Source organism: Danio rerio, chromosome 16 (genome assembly GCF_052040795.2).
Source record: "Danio rerio strain M-AB ecotype USA chromosome 16, GRCz13ab, whole genome shotgun sequence".
Classification (NCBI taxonomy): domain Eukaryota; kingdom Metazoa; phylum Chordata; class Actinopteri; order Cypriniformes; family Danionidae; genus Danio; species Danio rerio.
The window spans coordinates 1,303,250-1,322,540 of record NC_141036.1 but is presented as its reverse complement, the minus strand read 5'-3'; the positions used below and the strand labels follow the sequence as shown (position 1 = coordinate 1,322,540).

At 34.6% G+C, this 19,291-nt stretch overlaps 1 protein-coding gene across 2 annotated transcripts in view; it reads right to left on the bottom strand.

Moving 5' to 3' along the window:
* rprd2b (regulation of nuclear pre-mRNA domain containing 2b) overlaps window positions 1–10,159 on the bottom strand; it is a 28,563-nt gene extending 18,404 nt beyond the window's left edge. For both annotated transcript variants that reach the window (XR_015510738.1, XM_087286376.1), the window contains exon 1: window positions 9,959–10,159. Coding sequence is in view for 1 of the 2 variants with exons in the window: in XM_087286376.1 (XP_087142502.1) it covers window positions 9,959–10,151 (193 nt within the window). In the remaining variant the exon portion in view is untranslated. The remainder of the gene's footprint in view (window positions 1–9,958) is intronic.
* Between the last annotated feature and the right edge of the window lie 9,132 nt (window positions 10,160–19,291).

The window sequence follows — 19,291 nt, the reverse complement described above, 5'->3', positions numbered from 1 at the left end:
CGTGCGCGAAGTATGAACAGCATTTAGCAGTCAAAATGAAACCGAAAGTGTGCACTTCATTTAAATAATCATGTCGCATTTTAGAGTTATGATTACGGTAAGAATTTGATGTTTTTTCTTTCATAGCGAACCCACAGTTGTGCATGAAAATAAATGTTTACAATGTCAGTATAACTACTCTAGCCTCTATATTGTTGAATATAATCTGATAATGGCAAATGTCTGATTTTACCAGTGAATTAAATTGTCTAATATGACAGATTGCAAGCATATATCTCAACTATGATAATTCAACATCAGAATTATTATAAGAATAGATTAATATAGAATAGAATTATTTATAGAAACCAGTAGACCTACACATAATATTATTATCGAGGTTGTGCCATATCGTGAATCGTGATCTTTATTTTAAGCACAAAAAAAATAAATAAATAAAAAATTCGCGATTCTCATTTTATTTTAGCCAGAATCGTGCAGCTCTACCTACCAGCAAATATTAATCCAACACCAAAAAAAATAAAAATAAATAAAAAATAAAAAAATCGCGACTCTCATTTTATTTTAGCCAGAATCGTGCAGCTCTACCTACCAGCGAATATTAATCCAACACCAAAAAAAAAAAAAAAAAAAAAAAAAAAAAAATCGCGACATTTTATTTTAGCCAGAATCGTGCAGCTCTACCTACCAGCAAATATTAATCCAACACCAAATATAAAAGCAGACATAACCCGGTATAACGTCATCACCAATGACTAAATCTCCAAAAGACCAAAGAGAACATCAGTGAATTGTAGCTCTGACATAGACATGAGGGTTATAAATGACTGAAAAACTGCTGCGGGTGAAGTATATTGATCACAAGTGCTCAGTTTGTGATAATTTCTCTGTTTTGTTCTGTTGGGAATCCAAATACTCATAGCTTAAAACAGATGGAAATATTATTAGTATGACTGCTATGGCGAAGGCTTGAACGGAGCAGTGCTCATAATAGAGCTAATAAAAGAAAAAAGCCGCAGTGAAACGTAAACTGCTTTGTGTTTTTGTAGGAAACACAGTTTAGATCTGTTAAGGGTAAGAGGTGTGTGAGTTATTGCCGTCGGTCATTGAATGTGTCAGGAATATTGAAACAAGACCAACTTGACCAACTATTGATAATATGTTGACATTTCAACCTAACACCCAGGCTGTATATAAAAAAAGTCCAACAAAGACCGTTTTTTTCTGAGGATCATTTCAGAGAGTTCAAACTGCCGTAGATTATTAAAGACGAGAACTCCTCACAGCACGACAGCTGCACGTCTTCAGCAGACCTCCTCATTCCTGCAGCACGAGGGCTGAAGGAATGAGGAATGAATTTTGACTAGTCAAAAATCCAATTCAAGATATCTACAACTGTAATTCGAGTATTAGTAAATTAATTATATATATAAATATATTTGTAAACATCTGTAAATATGACGAATTAAAGACATCTCCAAATGTATTATGACTAGTAAAAACTCAGTCAGAGATATCTCTAATTACAATTGTGACTAGTCAAAACTCATTTAGAGATATCTGCAAATATTTTTCAATGGAAGTCAATGGAGGAATATGACTAGTCATAATATATTTGCAGATATCTCCAATCTGATTTCGTACTAGTACAATTGCAATTGCAGATATCTCTAATTGTCATTCTGACTAGTCGAATTATAATTATGACTAGTCAAAATATAATTAGAGATCTCTAAATATATTTATGGAGTCAGAACAAAGATTTAAATGCTAAAAAGGCTTGCCATAGAGAGTGCTTCTCACTGAACAGAGCAGCAGCGATGACGTAAGGGTGCCGAGGCCCGATATGGTGTGAGCGCGGGCCGTCGGGGGAGACGGGAAGGGGGACAAGCGTGCTTTGGCCCGGTTCGAGGCAACTGTACCTAGTGTGAGTACGGCCTAAGTTTCCCTAACGGGATAATAAAGCCGAGTCTGAGTCTGACTTGGCACCGCTCCTTTAGGTCCCCTCACAGAGCTTGATCTACGCTGGCATGTCTCCTCTTGGGTTTTTGGTTTTGAAAAGGGAAAACAATTCCACCACCCTGTCCAAACTTTTAGGATAGCGGGTGTCAGATTTGCACAATTCATATGCACAACTCTTTGGCTTCTTTCCCTCGTTTGAAAGCTTGACAGACCTCCTGCGTAGCTACGGTTGCTAAGCCACAATCGGTGTGTGGCTGTTTTCAGGTGTGGCTTTGCAAATGGTATATTTATTTTATGTTATAATGTTTTAATTAAGTAGATATTACAGTTCACAACATAGTGGCATTGCTTTAATTGTCAACCTTAGACTGAAAGTGTGTTATTTGCATTCGTTTTTAAGGCCTGTGACTTTAAGCATTCCAAGCTAATTTCATGCATTTAGGCACCATAAATGAAATGTTTATACCTGCAAGATTAATTGCACATTTCTATAATTATTAACTCAATAAAAATGATAGTGTTTTTATTGTATTATACAGTAATATTTGTTACTGAAAACTGTTTGACTCCCCAGAAATTAATGTCATTTCCTGATTGTATTTTATGTTCACACGGTGCCCTATGAAATCATCCCAATCAATCTGAAATGATGAATTCCTTACAAAGAGATATCTAAGTCATCTGTTAAAGTTGTATTCATAACACAATATATACTGAAGTAAAAGAAAATATTGCAATGTCAGTTTTTTCCAGTATCGCGTAGCCCATGTGCTTAATAAAATCCCCACTGCCTGTTAGCTTTACAGAAGTCTTATTGCAGAGCAACACAAACAGCACGCTGAAGTATAATAAATGCACACAACCACATCAGGGATATGGCAATCACTCAATGCAAAACGCTTTAATAGACAGAAATAACCTTGATCTTTGCACAAAGCCCATTTACAATCATTCCTGTTGAAATCAATCAATCCCAATGATTTACATGAGATCACTTCACTGCACTATATATAGATTTAGCATCAATACAGCAATGTGTGTGTCTGAAATAGTCACATTACAGGATATGCAATAGAGCTGCACAATTAATCGCAAAAAGATCGCGATCTCGATTCGACCCCCTAGACCAGTGGTTCTCAAAGTGGGGGTCGGGACCCCTCGAGGGGTCGCGGGACAATGAAGGGGGGGGGTCGCCTGGTGATTTAAAAAAAATCTATTTATTATTATTAAATCATATAAGAATGACCATATTTTATCCATAACCTACAGAATAGGGTTGTAACGGTATGAATTTTTTATGGTATGATAATCGTCTAAAACAATACTACGGTTTGACGGTTTCGCGGTATACGGTATGTTACAAATGTTACAAAATAATAGAACAGTGAAGCAAATTTGACTTTTTCCAAATAATATATTTTCAGTTACTATAAACAACACCACTTACAATGAACAAATAAAAAATAAGAAAATAATAAATAATGTGTCAAAGTCCAAAAAAACATGGTGCAAATCCTCAGTAAAAAAATAGATATAAATATTTACTATCCTATAAATAGTTACATAACGAAACTAGATTCAATATGGAACATCCTTAGGTTTTATGTGCCAGCATGGATATGGTTGTCTGTGGATATGGATTTGGATATGGTTGTCTGCAATGCAGACAAACAGCTGCACCTTCATTTGCGTCTTTTGAAAACAGTAAGAGCAGCAGTTCGTCTTTGCTGTGTCACTGTTTTGTCATGTTTCTGTGCTGCTGTGCATGCAAAAGTACTTAGTATGAGAATTATTTCATGCAAAACTTTTTTTTTTTGCGTTTTATTTAGCCGCGCATAAATGTATGCGTATCTCTCATTCCGTGTTGTTCAAAAAGCTCATTGTTGGTCCACAAACAAAAGCGAAACCTATGCTTATTGGTTGTGATATAGCGAGTTTGAACCAATCTGGGCATGGAGGAGGGACAATGCATCAATGTATCATGTCTGGTTTGTCCGGAGACACAGTGACGAGCGTTTCTTTGTCAAATCAGCGTTGTCAAATTTTGATGACGTCACCGCACTGATTCCGGAGCCTCTGAAAGTCCGCGAATGTTATGTGATACAGCACTGGAAAGCTGAGATTCTCTTCTTTATGCCAATCTTTTAATTGTATGAATCGGATCAGCGGATCAAAAGTTATTAAACATTTAAGAGCAATACTTATTTTTAGCCGTGGGCGGCTGTCTCGGTCTTTAAGGGTTAAAACCGTTGATATGCAATTGTTCATGGTATGATAATCGTGCACGTTCAAATCGTGGTAGACCGTCATACCGGTATATTGTTACAACCCTACTACAGAAGAGAAAAAATATAGTCGTTTATAATTACTATATAGTTACTATAGTAGCTTACAGTTAATAGTTCTATTGGATTGTGACCCCTGTGGTAATTACATTATATTAAAGACACAGCAATAGCGTCAGATGCAGCAGATTGATTTTATAACACCAGGTTAAAGTTTCTGGCCTATTTACAGCACTGACATTAAACGAAGAATATCCCTGGGTGAATTGGTGTGTGCGTGTGACATTGCATGCAAGGTTTCTGTATTCATAGCCAGGATATTGGGGGTCGTGAGTCACTGGCATTGTCATTTTGGGGGTCGCAGGCTGAAAAGTTTGGGAACCCCTGCCCTAGACGATCTTAATCCAGCATTTCTACGATTCTGTCAATCATATTTTCAAGTTTAGGAGAGAAGCAATGGTGGCTGCACGAGTCTTTACGATGTTTTACATACGTCTTTCAGCTAGTGGACACCTCCAAATGGTGTTGAAAGAGTCACATGCTGTATTTTTAATATATAATTCACCCCAAAAATGACATTTCTGTCTTTATGTAAAGTATTTGCGACCGCAAAATCACACGTGACCTGAGCTGACCGTCAGCTTACCACACAGAGATCGCGGGCGCATGCGCGCGCCTCTGAATGAAGTCTACTTTAGTGAACAGAACCTGCATAGGCTTGGGAGCCGCGCGGGAAGTGACTTGCTCTTAGCAGTGATAATGAAACCGAATGCGCGTGCACAGTGTTGTCAGATAGCTGACTGATTCCAGCCCAAAAGTATCCAAAACCCGCCGGAATGCAAAAATACCCACACAGTCTTCTGTACTCACGAAAATCACGTCAGCGACAGTTTTTAAGCAAAAAATACAGATTGTAAACATATGTCCCAAGCACAATAATACAACATCAGAATTATCATCAGCATTAATGACCAGGACACATCTAAAGTCTGTTCAAGTCCACCACTCCAGGTCTATACAAAATTTAGCATTTTAACCAACAGTACAGCTACACACAGCCTACTGCTGTTTTACCACATGTTTGAGAATAACAATAATAATAGGCCACTCATATTAACCTTCATTTTTTATTTAAAGAATCGTGAGAAAATCCTGATCTTTATTTTAGGCAAAAAAAAAAATCTCGATTCTCATTTTAGCCAGAATCCTGCAGCTCTAATATGCAATGTTGAGTTCATAGTTCAACAAGTGAGAATATATTAGATTTGTGAAGTCATCGAAACGTTTAACTATAACAGAGAAAAACGTTATCATTTGAATGTGTTTTTAAGGCATTTCATAAGAGTTTAAACATTCAAGCATAAAAAAGTAACGTCAATGAAGAATATTTTGACTGATTTATTAATATTTTGAAGACTACACACTTTATTTTACACTTTATTATTCAATTTCTGTACCTGGATACTGTTTGACTATCAGGGGAAACCATAAAGCACTGTTCATTTGATTGTCTTTGCTCTACTGTAGTCATTTTGCTTGCAGTTTGTTTATTATTTGTCATATATGATTTAAATCTATACCAAATCAACCCAATCAAACTAAATTAAAGATTTCTTTCCAAACAGAGCTATTCTAGAGCTATAAAAGTCCAAACAACATCCAATCAGACCATGGCTGATCTTTAGTTCAGAATACTCATGGTGGGCACCTCCAGGCCGGCCCTGTACATTTGGGGGCCCTAAGCAGAGTCATTTTGGGGTCCTCCCTTGCTCTAAAAAGTGTAGTATAGCCATTGCAAACCATCCCACAATGGTTTTATTTCTTACTAAATACAATCAATGAAGCGTAAAGCCTGATTTCTTGTACTCTTGCAGCAGTCTGAATGAGTTGGACATTTTAAAACAGCACTGTTTCTGTCAACTAACAGCTTCAAAAGTTAAGGATTAAACAATCTTTTGATGAAAGGAGTAGTGATTGCTAATTTGCGTCCTTCTGGGGTGTTTAAAACATATTGTGTTCATTTGGCAAACAGATTGAAGAATCTATAAAAGATTCCAGCTGCAGTTTTTATTTAGTTTATTATTAATTCCAAAAGCAGAAACCCAGAAATGAACGACAGCGAACAACAATTAGCCAAAAGGGAAAATGCATTACTTAGTAATAAAATATATACGCTCTGAAGTCATTAAAAACAACAACAACAACAACAACAACAATTGGCATTAATGCAAACATTGATCCATAAATAATAATATCAATAAGCAAATCATAAAAAGTAAATATTAAAAACAGAAACATTTAAGAAAAACAAATACTGGGTTACTGTTTATACCCAAACACAACCTGTATTATTCCCTTCAGTCTCCTTCCCTGTTTCTTACATTGAAGTTTATATAGAGAGACTAAGTATAAAAAACTCGACTCTGTAAACCTGGGAAAAAGTAAAATATTTAAAGAAGATGTCAATTATTAATCTGTAATTGCCTATTTTTGATAAATGTGCTACTAGATTATGTATTTAACATTTAATGTATAGCACATATACATATATATGTTTAAATATATATATATATATATATATATATATATATATATATATATATATATATATATATACACACACACACACACACACACATACATATATACACACACACATATACACATATATATATATATATATATATATATATATATATATATATATATATATATATATATATATATACACACACACACACACACACACACACACACACACACACACACACACACATATATATATATATATATATATATATATATATATATATATATATAAAGCACTGTCAGTGAAGATAATTTGTAAAATTAATAAAAATAAAAGCAAGGAAACGGCTCACATCACTAGCAGCTGGCGGGGCCCCCTAGTGGTGGCAGGGCCCTATAAGCAGCCGCTTTGTTCGCTTATAGCAGGGGTGTCCAAACTCGGTCCTGGAGGGCCGGTGTCCTGCTGAGTTTAGCTCCAACTTGCTTCAACACAACTGCCAGAAAGTTTCCAGTATATCTAGTAAGAGCTTGATTAGCTGGTTTAGGTGTGTTTGATTAGGGTTGATGCTAAAGTCTCCAGGACACACCTGGCTTATAGGGAGGGCTGGCTCTGCCTCCAGCATAATTAAAATCAGTCCAACAGCAAAATAAACCTTATTAAAGCTTCAATAGATGACTTGAGCCAGCATGACAACATAGCAAACATCTCATAATTAGGACTAATAAGCAAAGCCTTCACCATTGAATTTATCACAGAACACCAGCAGACAGACATTCTCACACAAACTGATCAAGATAACATACACATGTTCAATACTGGCATTAAGCTCATGTCACAAGAAAATCATATTAGACAAAAAACGTTTAGAAATCACTTGATAAAATACAGCAGTTGATTAAAGATGCATTTTGTTCTCAATAATATTGATAAAGCACAGGGGCGGGATCAACCTGACTCTCGCTTAAATTTGACCAATAGTAAATCCACAACCATCAACACCGCCCTATCTTTTCCGAATCAAGCCCTGTCCTACAATCCAGTTATCATTAACTAATGCACGGCTGTGAGACAAAACATAAAAAGGTTGAACATAAAACAATTCTGCTTTTTTTCTCATGCATTTCATAAACCTCTTCAGCAGCATTTATTATTTATAGTAAATAATAAAGTGTTTACTACAGTAAAGTGTATTATACTGTGTATTTTATAGTATTTACACCACTCTGTTCAAGAGTGCTCCAGCATACTGTAGTAATAACTATAGTGAACTGATAAATACTGTAGTATTCCTTAGTTTTTACTACATTAAATTGGAGTATGTTAGTATAATGTACCCTTTAATGTCGCACAATCATGTTTATATATAGTTAATAGTCGCCATATAGCAACTGTAGAATCGCCATTACAGATCAATTACTATAGTTGTTGTGTTACTATAGCAACTGTAGAATCACCACAACAGATCGATTCCTATAAATGCTGTGTTACCATAGCAACTATAAAAATCACCACAACAGATAGATTACTTTAGATGTTGTTTCTATACCAACTATAGAATTGCCACAACAAATCAATTACTAGTTACTGAGTCACCATAGCAACTATAGAAATCACCACAACAGGTCAATTTCTATAAATGTTGTGTTACCATAGCAACTGTAAAATCACCACAAGAGATTGATTACTATAGATGAGGTTACCATAGCAACTATAGATTCGCCACAACAGATCAGTTACTATAGTTGTTGTGTTACCATAGAAACTACAGAATCACCACATCAGATCAATTACTATAGTTGTTGCGTTACCATAGCAACTATAGAATCCTCATAACAGATCAATTACTATAGTTGTTGTGTTACCATAGCAACTATAGAATCCTCATAACAGATCAATTACTATAGTTGTTGTGTTACCATAGAAACTACAGAATCACCACATCAGATCAATTACTATAGTTGTTGCGTTACCATAGCAACTATAGAATCCTCATAACAGATCAATTACTATAGTTGTTGTGTTACCATAGCAACTATAGAATCATCATAACAGATCAGTTACTATAGTTGTTGTGTTACCATAGAAACTACAGAATCACCACATCAGATCAATTACTATAGTTGTTGCGTTACCATAGCAACTATAGAATCACCATAACAGATCAGTTACTATAGTTGCGTTACCATAGCAACTACAGAATCCCCACCACAGATCAATTACTTCACTATACACTACAGTATTTACTATAAATTATTATAGTAATTTACAATAGAGTACAATAGAGTAATGAAGTAATTAAAAGTTAGCAAAATAACCAGACACCAAACCATCAAATAGAGGTAAAGTTGGTTTTATATTTGGATATTCAGACTTTCTCCTTAATAATATAATTTCAGGAAAATATTCTTTGTAAATTCTAAATAGCGAAATCATGTTAGCAGCCAATAACAATCACAGTAAACATTGTTCACAGTTAATTAAATGGTGCGAAAGTTGTTTTGAAGTCATAAACATGCGATTTTACAGCAAATATGCACAGTAGCGTGATAAAAACAATATAGGCACAGTGTCAATGTTAAAAAATGAACAGATGTGCGAATATAAGACCAACTTTAGTTCAATGTGCATCATTGTGCTTATGTCTACTGTACGTTGCAGAGTCTGCATCATATCTGCTCATGCATAATACTGAGGTAAAGTTGGTTATATGTTTGCAGTTTTTGCACATATATATTGTTGATTTTTCCTTGATGTTATTTCAGAAAAGAAATAGATTCTAAATAGGAAAATCATATAAGCAGTCAATGACTATCAAAATACAACAACTAAATAGTGCTAATGTTGTTTTAAATTCATTCATTAAATTCATTCATTAAATTCATGCAATCTTATACCCAATATTCAAAGTAGCATGGTAAACAACACATGCATAGTGCCAATGCTAATAAAATGAACGAATGTGCGAATATAAAACCAACTTTAAGAGTGTTATTAAGGTTCAGGCCTGCAGAAACATCCAGCACCCAGATTTTAATGTTAGATTACTGTTTAAGCAAACATGCAGCTGCACACACGAAGCAAAACACCGTGCATTTATCACAAAACGCATAGATGTGTGTTGTTTGTTTGTGCCTGTGTGTATTAGTGTGTGTGCTGCTCGTTAGCAACATTAGCAACTCACATTTCCTCAGCCACTTCATCCAGCAGCGCACGATGAGGCTGTGCTGTTTCTTGTTCTCAATGCACCATGAGGATAATCCCTGGATGGACTCCATCGTGTTGGAAACTGCTTGAAATTTGCGGTCGAGCGCGGACTCGAAGCCGGCGGAGGAGCCGCGGACACCGCTGTGAGCCGCTCCGGGACCCGCCGCCATCTTCACTTAGAGCCGCGGAGTGCTGGAGCGTTTAATCGCGCGCCGCCAGCAGAGGGCGGCAGACATATTGAAATACGTTTAGAGGGATGGTTCACCCAACAATGAAATGACTAATTATTGACAGTCTTCAATCACATGCAATAGTACCGCAATATTCATTCATTCATTCATTCATTCATTCATTCATTCATTCATTCATTCATTCATTCATCCACCATCCATTCATTCATTCATTCATTCATTCATTCATTCATTCATTCATTCAACCTTCCATTCATCCATCAATTTATTCAATCATTTATTCAATCAACCATTCATTTAATAATTCATTCATGTATTTATTCAATCGATCAGTCAGCCCTTTATTCATTCATCCAAATCTTCATTCACCCATCCATTGAATCATTCATTCAACCAACCATTCATTCATTCATTCATTCATTCATTAATTCATTCATTCATTCATTTATTCATTCATTCATTCATTTATTCATTCATTCATTCAATTAATCATTTAGCCATTCATACATGCATCCAATCATTCATCCAATCATTTATTCATTCATTCAATCATTAATTTATTTAATTAATTCATTCAATCAACCATTTATTTAATCATTCAGCGTTCCATTCAATTATTTATTCAGCCATTCATTCATTCAATCTACAATTCATTCAATCATTCATTTAATTAACTATTCATTTAATCATTCAGTCAATCAATCAACCATTCATTCATCCATTCAATCATTCATCATTCATTCATTCATTTATTCAATCAATCATTCATTCAATCATTCATTTAAATAATAATGTATTCAATCATTTATTAAATCAACCATTCATTTAATCATCCATTCATTTATTTAATCGATCAATCAGCTCTTCATTCATCCATCCATTCAATTATTTATTCAATCATTCAATCATGCATTCAGTCAAACATTCATTCAATCATTCATCCATTCAATCTGCCATTCATCCAACCATTAACTCATCCAATCAGTCATCCAATCATTTATTCATCCATTCATTCATTAATTTATCAATTAATTCAGTCATTTATTAAATCAACCATTCATTCAATTATTCAATCCTCCATTCATTCATTCATTCATTCATTCATTCATTCATTCATTCATTCATTCATTCATTCATTCATCCATCCATCCATCCATCCATTCATTCCTTCATTCATTTATTCATTCATTCATTCATTCATTAGTTTGTTCGTTCGTTCATTCATTCAGTCATTCAATCAATCAATCAATCAATCAATCAATCAATCAATCAATCAATCAATCAATCAATCAGCCATTTATTTATTCATCCAATCATTTATCAATTCACTCATTCATCAAATTTATCATTCATTCAGCCATGCACGCAATCATTCATTCTATCCATTCATACATCCAATCATTCATTAAATCAGTCAATCATTCATTCACTTGTTTATTCATTTATTCATTTGATCAATCAGCCCTCTATTCATCTAATCAATCAATCAATCAATCAATCAATCAATCAATCATTCATTATTTAATTATTTGTTAGTTTAACTGCTTCCTATGCTTTTGCACAGGGGTTTTCTCTGATTTACAGTGACGGACAGCGCTGTGCTTCCTCTGAGAGACAACAGAGGGCAGCAGAAGACTTCAAGAACACACGTATAACAAAAGCATCCCTGATCTGAACCTGCACACATACAATTATAACCGCTTGCTAAATACATCCCTGCACGCATGTTGATTTGAATGCATGTCTTTTAAAATGTACTGCCAATACTTAGGGTTAGTGTTAGCCTACAGTTTTAATATCATTCATTATTGTGCATGCCTTTCTGTTGTATTGTTGCAGCTAAAGCTCAGTATTCTGACCACTTCAGTTCAGTGGATGCCATTAACAGCAATACTATTAGACACAATCCTTGATTTATTCATTCTTTTTAAATGTAATTATTCATTTTCCAGATCATTAAGGTGTGTGTGTGTGTGTGTGTGTGTGTGTGTGTGTGTGTGTGTGTGTGTGTGTGTGTGTGTGTGTGTGTGTGTAAATAATAATAGAAGCACATATTTTATTTATTTACACCCTTATTGATATGACTATGGTAAATCCTATGGGTTTATTTATCAATATTATGTGCCTGTAAATATCAAATACTAAAGTCGCTGTCGTCATGCTGCCCCCTAGTGTTTGTTTATCTACAAACTGCAGTCAAATGTATGTTGAAGTATGTTCCTGTGGATTCACACACCTGTAGGCTGAATCAGGTATCACGATGAGTCTGTGTTGTAGTTTTTTCCCTCTGTGATGACCTGAGGTGGAGTTTTTAATTCTAGGGTTGACTAGTCGTTGTATTGGCAGATTGTCAGGATGTTTCTAAAGGTTGGGGCGTGTTGCACTAACCCTGACCCACTAATTAACCCTGTAATCTGAGGGAAATGACAGACTGATAAGAACTATTCAACCTCCACCTCACAATCTAATTGATATGAATGTTGTTACAAGACCAACAAAGCTTATTGATCCAGAAACTTTTCCTCTGCATGAAACAAAATCAATGCTTTTCTAGTTTTTGACTTGTTTCTAGTCCAAATATCTAAAACTCTTAAATCAAGAAGCATTTTCTAGACATGCAAAACATATTGTCTTGTTTTCAGAAATAATGAGTCAAAATGAAGAGAGTTTCCCCTTAAAACAAGCAAAATAATCTTGTTTTCGGCTTGGAATAAGACTAGAAAATGTCCCAATTAAAATGATTTGATGAGGACAGTGCGGTCTGACTCTGCTCAGACTAAAGTGTCATCACTGAACAGAAATAATGTCCAGTATAGAATATAAAGTCCTGCTGCAGTGGAGACAGAATGAATATTGTGTCTGACTCCATCATGAGCTTGGAGGACTGCATCCATTGCAGAATGATGATGTTGATCCATTTTTTGGTCTTTAAAGGTTTGCATTAGTACCTAAAGTGCACATTTTAGTATCAAAGTACATAAGAAAGTGTACTTTAAAAAAGGTGACCATTCTCAAACCTTTATTTTTAAGAATGCTGTGACTTTTTTATTATTATTAAGCTAAAACATGTTTTATTATTATGTTGGAAACAGCTGAGCAGCTTTTGTGACATTATACATGTCTTTACCATCACTTGTGATATATTTACTTTTATAATAATTCCTAAACAAAAAAAAACACACTGTTTAGAATAAAAGCTGATCTTTTTAATCAAATAATCCTGAAAAACTTTCAATGTAACTATTAACTAAACAACTATTATTATTATTATTATTATTATTATTATTATTACTATAACTATTATTATTATTATTATTATTATTATTATAACTATTATTATTATTATTATTATTATTATTATTATTACTATTATTATTATTATTATAACTATTATTATTATTATTATTATAACTATTATTATTATTATTATTATTATTATTTATTATTATTACTATTATTTTTATTTTTTTATTATTACTATTATTTTTTTATTTATTATTATTAATATAACTATTATTATTATTTATTATTATTATTATTATTATTATCATTATTACTGTTATTTATTATTATTATTATTATTATAACTATTATTATTATTATTATTATTATTATTATTATTTACTATTATTATAACTATTATCATTATTGATTATTAATATTATTACTATTTTTATTATTATTTATTATTATTATTACTATTATTATTATGGTTATTTATTATTATTATTATAACTATTATTATTATCATTACTATTATTATTATTATTAATTATTAATATTATTTCTTTTTTATTACTATTATTTATAATTATTATTATTATTAATATTATTGTTATTTTTATTATTACTATTATTGTTATTATTATTTGTATTATTTATTATTATTACCATTATTATTAATAATATTATTGTTATTTTTATTATTACTATTATTATATTATTATTATTATTATTATTACTATTATTATCATTATTTATTACTATTATAACTGTTATTATTACTACTAATAATAATGATAATAATAATAATAATAATAATAATAATTATTATTATTATTATGATTACTATTATTATTATTTATTATTATTATTATTATTACTATTATTATTTATTATTATTATTATTACTATTCTTGAGGTAATAATCAACATTTTAAAATGTTTTCTGAATGATCATGCGACTGGAGTTACTATAATAAAAATGAAGGTTTAAGCCACTGAAATAAATTAAATTTAAAAGTATGTACAAATAGAAACCAGCTATTTTAAATAGTAAAAATATTTCAAAATATTATGGGTGTTTCCCAGTACAGGGTTGCGGTTGGAAGGGCATCCGCGGTGTAAAACACATGCTGGAATAGTTGGCGGTTCATTCCGCTCTGGCGGCATCTGAAGGAAAATGAATAACTGCAGTGTAAATGCATTCATTCCACCTCTGAGCTGAATTAAACATTTCCAGCAGTTGCATCGCCAGCAGACAGTACCAGCACACTTAATTCCACAGTTTTAGCTCGTGTTAAAGGTTTGTGTAGATCACAGAAACACTCTGAACATTCAAAAGACTTTAATGAAACATGGCTTTAGTCTTACCGTACGCCTCTAGACATTAATAACAGGACATGATGTATGCGCTTTCTGCTAAAGTCTTCAAACGTGCATTAAAAGTGTGTGAAACGCTCAGATTCAGTCATATTATCTGCTGAGCGCGCTCCGGTGGCCTCATCTGACTCCATCTGGAAACAATAGCACAGAAGAAGAAGAAGAAAAACTCTGAGTCAGCGCTATAGCCAAGCCTGCTCACATACATATCTGTTCCCGGTTGCATGACAGTCTCTAAGTAGCTTGACTTCAGGGCATCTCTGAGGGGGCATGCATCCCTGAGGCAAGAGAGGGCAGCTATTATGCAAAACTCACTTTTACAAGGGTTTAAACGCAGTCGTGTGTCAGCAGTGTGTGAATATATCCAGCCTCTAATGGTAAAAATGTACTAATTCTATATTTGTATGATCAGCCTTGATAAAGACAGTCTGCAGAAACACTTTCTCCCACTTACTCCCGCCAACTTATCCAGCAAGTTTTTACACAGCGGATGCCCTTCCAGCTGCAACCCATCTCTGTGAAACACCCACACACACATTCACACACACACTCATACACTACGGACAATTTAGCCTATATTCACCTGTACCACGTGTGTTTGAACTATTGCGGAAACCGGAGCACACGGAGGAAACCCCCGCGAACGCAGTGAGAACATGCAAACTCCACACAGAAACGCCAACTGAGCCGAGGATCGACCCAGTGACCTTCTTGCTGTCCAAACACATGTGGTACAGGTGAATTGGGTAGGCTAAAATTGTCCGTAGTGTATGAGTGTGTGTGTGAATGTGTGTTTCCCAGAGATGGGTTGCAGCTGGAAGGGCATGCGCTGTGTAAAAACTTGCTGGATAAGTTGGCGGTTCATTCCGCTGTGGCGATCCCAGATTAATAAAGGGACTGAACCGACAAGAAAATGAATGACAGTCAGTTTTGTACGTACACAATACAGTTTCAGTTAGCTCTAGCTTTTTAAAAACTCTCGGTTTTGTTTTTATTTTAGTTAACGACAATTTTACATTTTCGTTTTCGTTAACGATAATAACCTTGATTCTGACATCATTAACCAGAAACGAGCTCTAAACGGCTGCTCTTATTTGTAAATATAGTGGGGGTCTGCCTTTTGTTGATGATTTCACTTTTATTTAAAGCTTATAGAACAGGGCCGGAGTGGGACTCAGTTCACCTCAGTTCACGACTGACTATATTAAAATAAGGTCATTTCCAATTCAGTTTCTAATGACACTATCACATGTTTTTTTTTGAGAAAACAGCTGCTTTAGAACTTCAAATGTTCAACAACCCTAACAGTATTACATGTCTTAACAATAAAAATAAAAAAAAACATACTCAGACGAGGATCAAACCCAGGTCGGGAGCATCATAATCTAACGTGCTAACCACTGGACCACAACAGTTAAATATTGAGAGGTGACTCATCTGAGTTATATCATCATTAACCTGCAGGCTGGTTATATATAAAAAGAGCAGAGCTGCGGTAAAATAATGAATAAGAAAACTGTGGTCAAGTAAATAAATAAATAAATTGAAAAAGTGTGACTGCTGAGAGCAGATTCTGGAGCTAGGGATACCGGCCCTCGCGGCCAAAAAATGGACCGGCCCACCGGGAATTCTCCCGGTCCTCCCGATTAGCCAATCCGGGCCTGTTATAGAATTAATGGAATGGGATTCATTATTGTTGACCATTCGAGGCTGGAGATATTCACACACTGCTGACACCCGACTGCGCTTAAACCCCTTATAAAGAAGCTTTCCTTTAAGCCAAGAGAGAAAGACAACACTACTATGATGGTAGTATGACTCGCACGTTTAATAAGATCCCCCACTCAACTCGTCAGGATACACTGATAAAATTGCAGGCTTCCAAACAATTACATGTCGGCCCAACTTAAATCGATTTACTTAATAGTTTTTACAAATTTAAGTTTTTAAGATTGAACATAAAACAGTTGAACTCATCTGAAGGTCATTTGTTGAGTGTACCATTAGCTGTGGACGAGCGATTACAGTCATCTACCGCTGCTGTACAACAAATGCAAATACTGTAAATGATCAAGTCTCTTCAAAAGCCACATTGTGAGACGCCGGAGTCTTTCATGTGCATTTTTACTCTTCATCAGACAGATTTACAGCTCTTGGCAGTCATGCGGATGCTAAAAACATCCCGCCGAGAGAGCTGACTCTGTTAAACGTGACACTTCTTACAGTTCATTAAACTCTCGCCCGTTAGTTTAATTGGCATTTTGTTTTCCTCGAAACCTAAATAAGAACCAGTACTGTGAAAGCACCATCAAGTGTACGAACATGACCAATCCTGCATCTAATCCCAAAGCTGAAAGACGTTACACACAATATTACAGCAGAATATACAAGTATGCTTAATAAATAAGAGAATTAATGCACTGCTAATTAAAAAAAAAGATGTCTTACTTAGAGTTTTTGTCTGCTTTCTAATCTAAATATTCAAAAATTAAGAAATCAAGAAGCTTTTTTAGGACAAGTTACAAATATTGTCATGTTTTCAGAAATAATCAGACAAAATGAAGTGAGTATCTCCTTAAAACTAGCAAAATAATCTGTCGATAGGGTAAGCAATCTGGTTTTCACTTTGAAATAAGTTTATTTTGGTTCTTTTACTGACAAAACGCTCTTAATTTTGACGTATTAGTTCTTAAAACAAGACCATATGTTTTACTTGTCTATAAAATGCTTCTTGATTTAAGAATTTTGAGATATTTGGACTACAAACAAGACAAAAACACCCAGGAAGGAAGCACTTATTCTTCTCATGTTAATATCAACAAATAGCACCAAAAATGAATGTAGCTCTACTACATGAAGTCTCCCTGCTGTGAGATGCATTAAAGGGTCCGTTCACCCAAAAATGAAAATGATCCAACCCAGGCTCATTCTGAAGACGTACCCCTGTATATATTTCTGAAGAGCGCCAATGCATTCCAGGAGCTATGTTTTTTGCAGGTTTTGTTTTCGCGAATCCACCAGAGGGCAAATAGAGCTGTTGTATAATAGTGAAGAACAATATAGTGCCTACTTTAAACATTTATAATTGAGGAGATTCAGCGCGTTGGCGGCCATCAGCCTGTCATACTGAGCACAGCAAAGACTGTTGACGTTCCGCCACAAGATGGCGATAGAGACAAAACTCAACATAATTCAAACTACAGCTGATCAAATCATTATAAAACAGGTAAGTGACACTCTAATTCGATCTCTCTCTTTTGCATGTTGTAGTGCTGTATTTACACCACAGTATTCTGGTAGTGTTTGCTTTGCTTTGGATTTTTCAGGGTTAATTATCGTGATCTCCCGACTGCAACAGAGAAATACTGAGAAATCTGTGTAGACTGATGGCATTTCATGCTGTTCAGCCTTACAATGTGAGCAAAACCAGCTGTTTTGTCGTCACTTTAGTCCAGGGGTAGGGAACCTATGGCTCAGGAGCCACATGTGGCTCTTTGACCAAAAGTATGTGGCTCTCCAGCTGTCTCCCTTCAATTAAAAATTAAAACTGTCACTAAAAATCAGTTTCCTATTGAAAATACAATTGAAATGACCTTTTTATTGTAAATTTTTGCAGCTAAATGAAGAAGAATAAAAGGATGTTTCAAACAATGTGCATGTGCGGCGCTGTGGATTAACATGCATTAATCTGACACCAATAAAGGGCATGCAACTTACATTTCCATGATAACCTTGTGCACGCAAATTAAAACAACATTCATGAGTGTTGATGGTGAAAAGAAAAAAAAAAAGTCCATAAATTGTCCTTATATCGCAATGGCTCTTTACAAAACTTCATTTCCTAAAAAAAAAAAAAAAAAAAATCAGAAATGGCTCTTTGCTGAAAAAAGGTTGTTGACCCCTGCTTTAGACATTACGCTAGTGCCGGGGTCTCAAACTCAAATTGATGGGGGGCCATGACAAACGATAATGCAAAGCGGCATGTGGTGAAACATCCCAAAAAAAAAAAGGGGGGGGGGGGATGTAGTGTGCGAGGATGAGGGGATTGTAAACATAAGACCCGGGTTTTGGGGGGGGGAATCATTCAAACACTAGCTCTACAGTGATATTGGTGAATGAGCAGCGGTTTCTGCTGTTCTGAGGTCAGCTGCAGATGTGAATGAACGGCGGAAGAAAGTAGTTCCTCATACAAAAGGATTTTAGACTCTCTGTGTTTGATGTTCTTTTTTATATACACGATTGTGCCGTTGAACTGTTGTATAAACACAATAACACACTTATAGCAGTGCGATATGGCTGTATAACGTCAGAGGTGGGACGCTAAGGCACTCGGCCTGCAGCTTTGAGCCAACGCACGCCTCCCACCAGTGCCGATATACAGCCATATCACACTGCTACTCATGTGTTATTGCTCACATATATATATATATATATATATATATATATATATATATATATATATATATATATATATATATATATATATATATATATATTTTTTTTTTTTTTTTTTTCCC